General features: G+C 40.9%; 1 protein-coding gene across 1 annotated transcript in view; it reads left to right on the top strand.

Annotated features, from left to right (window-relative positions):
• Positions 1 to 1940: 1940 nt before the first annotated feature.
• The window catches only part of mfr (ferlin family C2 domain-containing myoferlin misfire), a 37835-nt gene continuing 25673 nt past the window's right edge, over positions 1941 to 14102 (top strand). The window contains exons 1-5 of the mRNA XM_075303776.1: positions 1941 to 2274; positions 9762 to 9864; positions 9921 to 10119; positions 10292 to 10552; positions 10612 to 11006. Coding sequence (XP_075159891.1) covers positions 2012 to 2274; positions 9762 to 9864; positions 9921 to 10119; positions 10292 to 10552; positions 10612 to 11006 — 1221 coding nt within the window. The 5' untranslated portion in view covers positions 1941 to 2011. The remainder of the gene's footprint in view (positions 2275 to 9761; positions 9865 to 9920; positions 10120 to 10291; positions 10553 to 10611; positions 11007 to 14102) is intronic.

Consider the following 14102-nt stretch of genomic DNA (forward strand, 5'->3'; position numbering starts at 1 on the left):
TCAACTAAATCGGAGCAAAAAATTTGCCTCTGTGGTCATATGAGTGTAAATCGGGCGAAAGCTATATATGGGAGCTATATCTAAATCTGAACCGATTTCAATAAAATTTGGCACGCTAATTCTACTCCCTGTGCAAAATTTCAACCAAATCGGAGTTAAAAATTGGCCTCAGTGGTCATATGAGTATAAATCGGACGAGAGATATATATGGGAGCTATATCTAAATCCGAACCGATTTAGCTGATATTTTGCAAGTTTTTCGAGTCTCATAAAATATTCGGATGTACTGATTTTGAAAAAAATCGGTTGATAAACACGCCAATTATGACCAGATCGGGGATAAATATATATAGCAGCTATATCTATATCTGAACCGATTTTTTCCAAAATCAATAGCGATTGTCTCTGTTCCAAAAAACGACCTTATGCCAAATTTGAGGACGATCCGACTTAAACTGCGACCTGTACTTTGCGCACAAAAATACATGAACAGACAGACAGACAGACAGACATCGCTAAATCGATTCAGAATTTAATTCTAACACGATCGGTATACTAAACGATGGGTCTCAGACTTTTCCTTCTTGGCGTTACATACAAATGCACAAACTTATTATACCCTGTACCACAGTAGTGGTGAAAGGTATAATTATAGACCGATTTGAACCAATATTTGCATGGTTGTTAGAGACCATGTACCAAATTTCAGCCGGATCGGATGAAATTTGCTTTTCTTAGAGGGTCTGCAAGCCAAATTTGGGGGTCCGTTTATATGGGGGCTATACGTAAAAGTGGACCGATATGGCCCATTTACAATACCATCCGACCTACATCAATAACAACTACTTGTGCCAAGTTTCAAGTCGATAGCTTGTTTCGTTCGGAAGTTAGCGTGATTTCAACAGACGGACGGACGGACATGCTCAGATCGACTCAGAATTTCACCACGACCCAGAATATATATACTTTATGGAGTCTTAGAGCAATATTTTGATGTGTTACAAACGGAATGACAAAGTTAATATACCCCCCATCCTATGGTGGAGGGTATAAAAATATGTATATTTCTAAGAGAATAATTTTTGTTAAATATATTTTACTAGAACAATCAGTCTCCAAAAGTAATTGCAAACTTTTTTAAGGTTGGTACACAATATCCAATTTTCTGAATAACGCATCTATTTATGATGTTAACTTCCCATAAATTTTAAATTTTTGAAAAAGTGGTATAAATTATTGGAAAATTGGCACAAAATCGTAAAAAGTATCACATTTAGTGGCACAAAAGTGGCAAATTTGCCACTAAAGTGGCACAACGGTAACGCTGAGCTACGCTCACTAAAAATCGCAGTAAGCACTTTTTGGCCCATCATTTGATGAAAACTCTATATCCAATAAATTACACAATGGAAATGTACTGTACTGTACAGAAAACTTCGAACTTCGGTAAATACAAAGTCCCATCTCTGTTTTATAATAACTCTACCCATCTCTGTTGCTAGTGAAAAGCTTTTGCCTCAACAAAAGCTTTTAACATAGCCATAACAGCAACCCATTAACAGAATTCATTTTATATGCCTTCACTATGGTAACATAACTGTCATTTTGAATTCAAATAATTTTTGTTTTTACAAACAAAAGAAAAATGTTAGCCCACACAGAAGATTGTTTCTCAAACATTTCTCAAGATTTTCTAGTATGCACGACAATACACAAAGCTCGGCGTTTGGGTATTTTCCAAGGTGAAATCTATGTTCGTGTGACTTTGGATAAAATAACAAGACAAACGAAAGTTTTTGCACATTCCGAAAATCCCTTTTTCAATGAAGTAAGGTTACTCGATACTCCCATAGGACTCGAGCATTTTCCTTAATCGTTTCTCCCCTTGCAGTATTTCGTGTTCGAAATCAAATGCACATTGGCAGAGCTTCTACGCCTGACCATATCATATGAGGTCAAGAGACGGACAACATGCAAAAGAAATCCCACATTGGGAGAAATACTAGTGGACATGCAAAGCGTGTGGCATCAAAAGAATCATTTTTACTTTAAGAAATGGGGAAGATTGGAAACCAGTATCGAACAACAACAACAACATCAGCTGATGGCAAAAGATAATTCCACGGAATCACGAGGCTTTTTGCAAATTGATTTGGCCATTGTCTCACAGGCTAATAATCCACAAACTCTCTTGAGACCTTATGACAACGATGAGGATCTAATGTCAATGACAAATGTGTGGCAAATTAATCACGACTATGATGATATTGAAAAGTAAGTGACATTTTTGAGGAACTCCTTTTGTTTTGGGCTAAATCAATTGAAAGCAAAAATGTTCTACAAAATTTTTAGCAAGTACCCGAGGTTTAAAAAGGTATAAAGCTAGGATATATGTCTATATAACAGGTTGGCTGATAAGTCCCCGGTCTAACAAAGAAAAACACATTTTATTGTCAAAATTCGTTTTTATTATTCAACATAGTTCCCTTCAAGAGCGATACAACGATTATAATGACCTTCCAATTTTTTGATAGTACTCCCTCGGTTTTGCCTCAAAATAGGCCTCAGTTTCGGCGCTCACATCTTCATTGCAGCCAAATTTTTTCCCTGCGAGCATCCTTTTGAGGTCTGAGAACAAGAAAAAGTCGCTGGGGCTGGCCCAATACGGTGGAGAATACGATGGGTGGGGGAAGCAATTCGAAGCCCAATTCATGAATTTTTGCCATCGTTCTCAATGACTTGTGGCACGGTGCGTTGTCTTGGTGGAACAACACTTTTTTCTTCTTCATATGGGGCAGTTTTGCCGCGATTTCGACCTTCAAACGCTCCAATAACGCCATAGCCATAGTCACTATTGATGGTTTTTCCCTTCTCAAGATAATCGATAAAAATTATTCCATGCGCATCCCAAAAAACAGAGGCCATTACTTTGCCAGCGGACTTTTGAGCCTTTCCACGCTTCGGAGACGGTTTACCGGTCGCTGTCCACTCAGCCGCCTGTCGATTGGAATCAGGAGTGTAGTGATGGAGCCATGTTTCATCCGTTGTCACATATCGACAGAAAAAGTCGGGTGTATTACGAGTTAACAGCTGCAAACACCGCTCAGAATCATAAACACGTTGTTGTTTTTGGTCAAATGTGAGCTCGCGCGGCATCCATTTTGCACAGAGCTTCCGCATATCCAAATATTGATGAATGATATGATCAACACGTTCCTTTGATATCTTCAAGGCCTCTGCTATCTCGATCAACTTCATTTTGCGGTCATTCAAAATCATTTTTGGATTTTTTTGATGTATTCGTCGGTAACCACCTCTTTCGGGCGTTCACTGTGTTCACCGTCCTCCGTGCTCATTTCACCACGCTTGAATTTTGCATACCAATCAATTATTGTTGATTTCCCTGGGGCAGAGTCCGGAAACTCATTATCAAGTTTTTGCTTCCACCGTATTTTTTCCCTTCAGAAAACAGTATTTTATCAAAACACGAAATTCGTTTTTGTTCCATTTTTCACAATAACAAAAGTTGCTTCACAAAAGACGCTCTATTTCATAAACTAATTGACTTACAGACGTCAAATTTTGGCACGTATCATTTGAAGGTTGGTACTATATAAAAATAATATGCATTTAATACTAGCAACGCCATCTATGTGTCAGACCGGGGACTCATCAGCCAACCTGTTATACACTGAAGAAATATTGTTGTAAGCCCACAGATTTCACGTCCTTAAACTGCAAAGGTCATATATGCGTAGCACAGAAACGCGTTTCTTGGACACAAAGATTTTTTTACTATATATTATTACAATATTTATTCGAGTTTATTGGACAAGAAGATTAAGGGAATGAATACTATTAAGTTATTGAAAAGAAAATGCCAGATACCAATCTACACCAGCCTGACTACACATATCTCTGGCTGTATATCGCTGGCTGTATTCATTTTGGGTCTTATTGTCAAATTTTTTAAAAAATTAAAATTTCTTAAATAATAAACGAAATCTCTTTTTTTTGCAATATCATATACTACAACCACGTACTAAATTTCAACCAGATCGGATGAATTTTGCTTCTCCAAAAGGCACCGGAGGTCAAATCTGGGGATCGGTTTATATGGGGGCTATATATATATATAATTATGGACTGATATGAAACAATTCCTGCATGGTTGTTGGATACCATATACTAACATCACGTACCAAATTTCCACCGAATCGGTTGAAGTTTGCTCTTCCAAGGGGCTCCGGAGGTCAAATCTGGGGATCGGTTTATATGGGGGTTATATATAATTATGGACTGATATGAACCAATTCCTGTTGGATACCATATACTAACATCACGTACCAAATTTCAACCGAATCGGATGAATTTTGTTCCTCCAATAGCTCCGGAGGTCAAATCTGGGGATCGGTTTATATGGGGGCTATATATAATTATGGACCAATTTCGACCAATTTTTGCATGGGCGTTTGAGGCCATATATTAACACCACGTACCAAATATCAACTGAATCAGATAAATTTTGGTCTTCCAAGAGGCTCCGGAAGCCACATCTGGTGATCGGTTTATATGGCGGCTATATATAATTATGGACCGATGTTGACCAATTTTTGCATGGTCATTAGAGACCACCATGTACCAAATTTCAGCTGGATCGGATGAAATTCTCTTCTCTTAGAGTCTCCGCAAGCCAAATCGGAGCGATCGGTTTATATGGGGGCTATATATAATTATGGACCGATGTGGACCATTTTTTGCATGGTTGTTAGAGACCACATATTAACACCATGTACCAAATTTCAGCCGGATCGGATGAAATTTGCTTCTCTTAGAGGCTCTGCAGGCCAAATCTGGGGATCGGTTTATATGGGGGCTATATATAATTATTGACCGATGTGGACCAATTTTTGCATGGTTGTTAGAGACCATATACTTACACCATGTACCAAATTTCAGCCGGATCGGATGAAATTCTCTTCTCTTAGAGGGTCTGCAAGCCAAATCGGGGGATTGGTTTATATGGGGGCTATATATAATTATGGAGCGATGTGGACCAATTTTTGCATGGTTGTTAGATACCATATAATAACACCGTGTACCAAATTGTAGGCGGATCGGATGAAATTTGCGTCTCTTAAAGTATTCGCAAGCCAAATTTGGGTGTCCGTTTATATGGGGGCTATACGTAAAAGTGGACCGATATGGCCCATTTGCAATACCATCCGACCTACATCAATAACAACTACTTGTGCCAAGTTTCAGGTCGATAGCTTGTTTCGTTCGGAAGTTAGCGTGATTTCAACAGACGGACGGACGGACATGCTCATATCGACTCTGAATTTCACCACGACCCAGAATATATATACTTTATGAGGTCTTAGAGCAATATTTCGATGTGTTACAAACGGAATGACAAATTTAATATACCCCCATCCTAGGGAGCCTCCGTGGTGCAATGGTTAGCATGCCCGCCTTGCACACACAAGGTCGTGGGTTCGATTCATGCTACGACCGAACACCAAAAAGTTTTACACCGGTGGATTGTCCCACGTCAGTAATGCTGGTGACATTTCTGAGTATTTCAAAGCTTCTCTAAGTGGAACGCCGTTCGGACTCGGCTATAAAAAAGGAGGTCCCTTGTCATTGGGCTTAACATGGAATCGGGCAGCACTCAGTGATAAGAGAGAAGTTCACCACTGTGGTATCACAATGGACTGAATAGTCTAAGTGAGCCTGATACATCGGGCTGCCACATAACCTAACGTAATGGGCTGCCACTATACCTAACCAAACGATCTTTGAGTTTTTTTTTTAATTGAGCCAAATAGTATCCAAAATTTAATTGTAATAACAAAAGCGAATGTGAACTGTAAAGAAAACGCCGATAAGTCTTTTCAAAATTCAACTTTTTCTTTTTATTCAGATTATAACGCTACTTTAGAGAATGTTTGCTCGAAGCAGTTCACTGTTTCTAATCTTACTTATCCTTACTTAGGTTAGGTTCGGTTGAAAAGAGGATTCAGGGTGCCCTGTCTCATGTCGGCCGTCATGTTATTGTGCGCTCTAATTTCGTCTTTCCATCGTATCCTTCGTTTATTCCAGGAACTCTGTGTATCTAATGAATTTCCCTTATTTTCAGTCCATGTTTCCCAACTGGGACATATCCCGAATCACCTGTTCTCCGATATGAAAAGCTCTTTGTCTGTTAAAGTGACAAAGTCTCATCATCATTATCATCAAAACACACCCTACATGCAGGATCTTGTGCTGCTCCCACACCCAAAGAAGCAATATGATTACCTAAAACTCCAAGAGCAAAATGTTTTAACGAGGAACAAATAACACATTTGTCGCAATCATGCTATGATCCATGTTCACCGTTCAAAAATAACATTTTGCTCTTGGAACATGTTTGGGGTGATCATATTCCTTCTCTGCGTTATTTGGCACAGGTGTGGTCTCAATTCTGGGAGTCCGGTCATTATTCCCACGATCCTCCTGAATGCCGCCCTACTCTCCTGGAGTAATTCTCCAGTCTTTTTCATATCTGGTCTCCGGTACCCGCGGCCCGCGTTGCCTTATTGGTCTACGGTATTCCGAGTATTCGTTGATCATGCCTTTGCATTCCAACACTGTTCACGATTGGCAATCTGTGAAAATATTCTTGTTTTCTTGCCATGTTTTATTTGCGAGCCATTTGACACATTCGAGTATGGCACGCACTTATGCCAGCAGGACTTTGCTATGGTCCGGTAATCGGAATAGGATCTCGGTGTCTCCATATATACGCCCAGTCTCGTCCTCTCACCCAGCTTCGCTCCATCGGTTGTAGCAGCTATTTCCCTCTGACATCTGTTCTGGTGTCTCATTCTCCCATGGCCATCTCACTAGCGTCAGAATGTCACACTCGACAGCTATGGTCACCTCAGGAATACGATCATTGATTGTTGTGGCTTTTCACCCAACATCTCCTCTATTATCCTTTGAAGGTTCGTTATGTTCCGTGTTTCCGTCCATTTTCTCAATATTTTCAATCTCATCGCATGGCAACTACACTTTTGATATGAACCTCTATAGGTTTTAAGACTCCAACGCTCTGGTTGACGTACTCTTCATTGCCCCAGTTATGTCAACACAATCCTCCTGTAAATACCAGGGAATTCATATTTCGTCCACAAACATCCTCGTATTATTATTTAATGAGGTAGTTTTTCGGAGCACGATAGTACGACTTTGGGGTCATATCTCCGGCACTGTTTAACATCTACCTATCCTCTATTCCACCCCCTTCTGACGGTGTCGAGATTGTGTTATACGCAGTACAATCATGGCATCCGGGCTGATGACATCTGCTGTCGATTAAACGTCTACCTCGCTAATATTACCAGTTATTTCACTGCGAGAAATGTGAGGATATCCCCCACCAAATCCTCAGCCACACTATTCACTACATGGAGGGCGGTAGTACGCAGGCAGTTGAATATTAGTGTCGATGGCGAAACGATTCCCAACACAAATTACCCCAAGATTCTCGGTCTCGTCTTCGACAGCCTTTTCATATCGTCTACCCATGTCACTGCAATTTGTAACAAGCTCTGCGCTATAAAAAAGGTCCTCAAGTCAATTGCCGGCAACACTTGGGGAGTGGACAAAGAAACCGTGTTATCCACCTATAAGGCAATTGGCACGTCAGTGGTAAACCATGCAGCTCCATTGTGGACACCTCAGACAAGTGATACGCCATGGAATAACATACAGACTTGCCAGAACGCTGCCCTTAGAACTGCAACTGGATGTCTCTGAAGCACACCCCTGGAACACCTTTATGTGGAGAGAAAGAGAATCCCTTGCCAGAACGCTGCCTTTAGAACTGCGACTGGATGTCTCCGAAGCACACCCCTGGAGCATCGTTATGTGGAGACAAATAGCATCCCTGTGCGTAGACACAACTACATGTTGTCCAAGCAGTATCTCCTGGGTTGTTATCGCAGTAATCATCGAAACCTCCATTTCATGGATAGACAACCACCACCCAGGAATATAAGGGTCGATATATATCATCATATCATCTATAGCGCGAGATCCAGCACTACAAAAGATTGCCTCTAGATCAAGTAGCGTACCAGGCAGGTCTGAATAGGATAACTGAGGATAGCTACAGTATCCGGTGAGAAGCTAATCATGTTCTCAGAGTCCGACCACTTCCCATAGGTAGTTTTGGCCCCATTAAGATCTGACAAGTGTAGCTGCCTCAATTCTTACCTATCAGTGATTGATAGCAGCGTTGCTGACGTGTAACCAAGGGCCACATGATACGATATCCACATTTGTGGCCGGAATATCCCCACAAGTAAGAACCCCAGGGTTCTTGGTGTGACGTTCGATAGTCTGTTCCTCTTTGGTAAACATGCGGAAATTGTAGCTAAGAACTTTGGGAGTAGAAACAAGATCCTGAAGGCATTGGCTGGTAGCACCTGGGGAAAGATAAAGAGACAATACAAAAGACCTATGAGTCTATTGGATCTTTCGATTACGCAGTCCCCGTTTGGACTCCCAGTATTAGCGATACCCAATGGAGAAATCTTCAAACGGTGCAAAATACTGCGTTGCGAACACCAGAACAACATGGGGCCAAAATGCTATCGGTGAGGCAACACTGCACCCTCCTCATCTAACAGCACCTGATAACGCGCAAAGGGATAAACCACCCAAACCATGCCACATACAGGAGGGTGCCAAGCAAGCTTATTCGGTTTGATTTTCGATAAGATATTAAGCCACTTGAACGGCGATGATAGTGATCAGGGAATAAGGATGGCATTGAGGGCGGCACACACGCCAGCGGTTCAGAAAGCAATAGATTCCTACCAGCGCAGCATTGTAGTGGAGGGAAAACCACCACCAATCAGCGACGATGAGAGACGGCTCCCTAGAGAAACGGCACACACGACAGCGGTTCAGAAAGCAATAGATTCCTACCAGCGTAGCATTGTGCTGGAGGGAAGACCACCACCAATCAGCGACGATGAGAGACGGCTCCCTAGAGAAACGGCACACACGGCAGCGGTTCAGAAAGCAATAGATTCCTACCAGCGTAGCATTGTGCTGGAGGGAAGACCACCACCAATCAGCGACGATGAGAGACGGCTCCCTAGAGAAACGGCACACACGGCAGCGGTTCAGAAAGCAATAGATTCCTACCAGCGCAGCATTGTGCTGGAGGGAAGACCACCACAAATCAGCGACGATGAGAGACAGCTCCCTAGAGAAACCAGGTCGGTGCTATCACAGGTACTGAAATAGTTACCTCTCCCTTCTGAATCCGGCAATTCAGGATGTCTGCCCGAATTGTGGACCGTTGCCTCACATCACGAGGCATCTCTTCGCGTGTCCTGCAAAGCCAACAGAACTGCCACATATTTCACTATGGACTAATCCAGTAGAGACAGCACGCTTCCTCGAACTACATGTTAATGCTTAAATGTCTAATCCCAATAATTAGTTTGTTTTGTCTTTTATTTTCTCTATTTGTACTCTCCTTTCATACATAAATTCCCAGAGGCTACGACGACTTTTATCAATAATCCAGATTCAGGTTCCACCTCCATTAAAAGATAAATATGAACCCCATCTGGCAAGAAAATCCACATTATCCTAGAACATGCTATACTTCTATACTTTTAGCCTCTAAATCTCTAATACTTAAATCTTTTTAAAATGCAACCACAATTCACATCATTTTGTTTTTACAATTCCAGAAATCTTTTGGATAATATTGATCTGGAAACAAGATGCAACATACGCTATATTCTCAGATTCTATAGCGGTGTAATGGTCACGAAGTCGGATTATATAATCCAAGTAAGACAATTTGAATTTTTTGAGCAAAAGCCTTTCCCATAACCATCTTTATTTAGTTTAGATTCCATCCATTTAAAGGTAAGACTAAGGTGGCCAAAAATACCCAATATCCTGTATGGAATCAAGAAATTCAATTTGCTTGGATTTATCCATCGCCATCACAAACATGTCTTATACAATTATTATCCCAAGATCATTTGCAATGGAAATGTTTAGCTGAATATGAAATACATTTTGAGGATATTTCATTTAAAGGTAAGGAAAAAAGAGACGATGAAGAGAATACTTTACTCTTCAATGGCATCTACACCACTGATACTAACTCTCTCAATAACAGAAAGAGCAAATCCCTATTTTATTGTTGATGTTCCTTGAATATCGCATAGTTCGGATTACCATAATTCAATAAATTCCATTTTTCTCTCAGATAAACCTGTCTTAGGTCCCACCTTTATACATTTCTATGATAGTCTCAATCCTTCCATATACCAAGGACGTTTATTGATAGAGATCCTGTCGGATTGTTTGACCTCTCCACCCCAACGTCAACTGCATATGAAAAGTGTAATGCCTTTAGATGAGACACGCTATTGGCACGAGGATATATTTCTGGTGGAGCTGTTAATTCTAAAGGGAGATTTTATTCATGGTACTCTTAGTAACTGTAAGATTTATATGAAATTTGCAAGTAAGTTCATCGATAATGAATCCTTTGAAGTTCTTATTCCTTGTTATCCCTACTCCTAGATCACACTTCCAATAATCTCGAATGCTTTGTGCAAACCTATGCCACTCAGAAGAATGAAACCATAGCAAAAATGTTAAAGTACTTTCAACAAGAGGCTCCCTATAAAGCTATTACAATGCGTCTTAAATTACCCGATCATCGTCATAAATATGAAAGTGAACGTTTCCTTAGAGATATTTTGGATTTCATGAAACGGGAAATTATAAAATTTCAAGAATATCAAATTTTTTATAGAGATCGACATTACGATCAATTAAAAGTACTTCGTAGCATTATTATAGCCATAATGGACAAAGTGAAAACTGCTTTGGAGATCCATCGCCTGGAATATCGAGGTCCCAAGGAGCCTACGCAATGGGATGTTAAACGTTTACTTTATCTTCAGGATTATTTTGTAAGTCGACAGCGATTCGAGGGGTAGTTGGGTAGAAAAATTGCTTTCATTGCTTTTGGAAAAAGAGGGAAGAAGAGTAACGGATAAGAAACTCCTAGGAGTGCGTCTTTTCCAGATTTTCCAGAAGATTGGAGCTTTAAATGTTTCTTGGGATGGTGACCAGGAACCTAGTACGATTTTATTAAATGTTCGGCAGATTCCTTTATTGTATGAATAACGTCCTCTTAGCTGATCCTCACAGAGCACGTTGCTCACCTTAACTTACTACTTACAAGATCAATGAATGTCTTTTCTGCGAAAGACATTCACTGTACGGCCTTTGGAGATTTATCGCAAGCGAAATTCGAATTAAACCCTTTCGACAGAAGATTACGCGATACAAACCTCGCAACAACTTTCCTTATTTTTTCCCAAAATCTTGAATTTTAAAGCAACACTGAAAGACATTCACTTCTGCGAAAGACATTCACCGTACGGCCCTTGCAGATTTATCGCAAGCGAAATTCGAATTAACCTCTTTCGACAGAAGATTACGCGATACAAACCTCGCAACAACTTTCCCTATTTTTTCCCAAAATCTTAAATTTTAAAGCAGCACTGATGATGTGGACCAAGAATCTAGATCCATTTCATTCAATGAACTTCAATGGCCTTTATCATATGAGGTACGTCCTGTCAGCTGATAATCAACAGGGAGATGCCCCATCCGAGTAAAATTTGAGACTTCAGCTCTCTACTTGCTCGATCAAAAGTATGGGAATCTTCGTGCGGGCGTTGTCATATGGAGTTTTATCGTAAGCGAAATTCAAATTCTACCTTTCCTTTTTTGTGCTCGACAGGTGGGGACCAGGAATCTGGCACAATGTTCATTCAATATCCTTCAACGGCCTTTGAGGTACGTCCTTCCAGCTGATTATTACAGGGAGCTGTCCCATCTGAGTAAAACTGAAAACTTACTTCAGCTCTCTAATTGCAAGATCAAAAGTCTTCGAAAAATTGTCTGCAAAAAAAGCATTCACCATGCGGGTGTTGTCATATGGAGTTTTATCGCAAGCGAAATTCAAATTCTACCCTTTCGTTTTGGTCCCGACAGGTGCCATAGTTACTAAAATGCCTCTCACTTCCAGAAATTTCCTTGTCAAATTGTTGTCCTTAGGTGTTTGTGCCCCATGCGAAAATCAAATGCAGTCCTTTTATTTGGGATTCAAAAACGCCAGATCGCTTCCTACAGTCCTTTGAGTCGCAAAATCAGTATAATACCTTCGTTTATAATTCGGGAGATTTCATATCGTTCTTAGCAGCACTTTGGATCTGGGATCTCGCTTGTTTGTGTAGCAATGCCCGTCGGAGTTTTATCGCAAGCGAAATTCAAATTCTACCCTTTCGTTTTGGGCTCGACAGGTGACTTAGTTAGTAAAGTACCTCTCAAGTGTATTGGCATATACATCGAGGAATTCTCTGTGAAAATTTTGTCTTTTGGTGTAAGCACCCCATGCTGTCCTTTTATTTGGGGTTCAAAAAACGCCAGATCGCTTCCGAAAGTCCTGCGTGCCTCAAGCGAAAATCAGATATAATACCTTCACTTATAATTCGGGAGGATCTCTGATCTCGGTTGTTTGTGTTGCAATGCCTGTCGGAGGTTTATCCCAAGCGAAATTCAAATTCTACCCTTTCGTTTTGGACTCGACAGGTGCCATAGTGTATTGAGATACACTTCCAGAAATGCCCTATCAAAATATTGTCGTTTGGAGTTTTCGCACCATGCGAAAATCAGATGCTATCCTTTTATTTGGGATTCGGAAAACACGAGATTGCTTCCGAAAGTCCTTTGGGTCCCAAGCGAAAATCAGATATAATACCTTCTCTTCGGGAGGTTGCTGATCGTTCCCAGGATTTAAGATCTCGCTTTTTTGTGGTGGAATGCCCGTATATCTCTTATAGGGACTGCCCTATACCAAAAGGCAGTTCGTTGTGCTTGAACGATAAACATTTTGGGAGTCCTGGAGAAGAGAGAGAAACTGGGCATTAAAATTGATTCTGAAAGCAGGAAGAGAAGTGTAATCGGAGGACATGAAATAACTATATCGCCTGGGATCCATCGCCTTCCCTGATGGCCAATTGGACTTGTGTTCCGATTTTCACGATGATAAGTTGTCCTTTGCGCCCGAAGCGAAAATTGTCCTAGTTTTTTGAGAGTGTCCAGATCGGTATCGACAACCAATCAGACACCACTATTCTCGCTTGTGTCAGCAGGAAGATTGTTCTGCTTGTACGATCAACGGTTCGTGAGTTCTGCATGAGAGAGAAAATGGGTATTAAAAATGCTCCCGGAATGACCATAACAGGGATGAAACTTCGAGGAGTGCGAAATTTTAGTTTCGAGACAAGTATCCCTATTTTATACTACTGGGCATTAAAATTGTTTCTGGAAGCAGGAAGAGAAGAGTAATCGGAGGACATGAAATACCTAAATCACCTGGGATACATCGCCTTCGCTGATGGCCATTGGAAGTTGTGTTTGGATTTTCTTGATCATGAGTTGTCGTTGGCGCCCCAAGCGAAAATCGAAAGTTGTCCTAGTTTTTCAAGAGGTTCCACATCGGTATCGACAGCCAATTAGACACCACTACTCACGCTTGTGCCAGCAGGAAGATTGTTCTGCTTGAATGATCAACTGTTTGTGAGTCCTGTCTGAGAGAGAGAGAGAGGGAGATAATGGGTATTGCTTCCGGAATGACCATAAAAGGGATGAAACTTCCAGGTGTGGCAGAATTTAGTGCCGGAACAAGTATCTCTATTTTCTACTATTTCAACATATCCTCACCTTCTGCTTGAACAATAACCAGTTTGGGAGTCCTGGTGAAGAGAGATAGAGAGAGAAACTGGGCTTCTGGAAGCAGGAACATAAGAGTAATCGGACGACATGAAACACCTATACCGCCTGGGATACATCGCCTTGGCTGATGGCCATTGTGTTCGTATTTTCACTATAAAAAGTTTTCGTATGCGGCCCAAACGAAATTCGAATGTTGTCCTTGCTTTTTCGAGAGATTCCAGATCGTTATCGACAACCAATCAGATACCACTTCTATCACT

Source organism: Haematobia irritans, chromosome 4, assembly GCF_050003625.1.
Source record: "Haematobia irritans isolate KBUSLIRL chromosome 4, ASM5000362v1, whole genome shotgun sequence".
Classification (NCBI taxonomy): Eukaryota; Metazoa; Arthropoda; class Insecta; order Diptera; family Muscidae; genus Haematobia; species Haematobia irritans.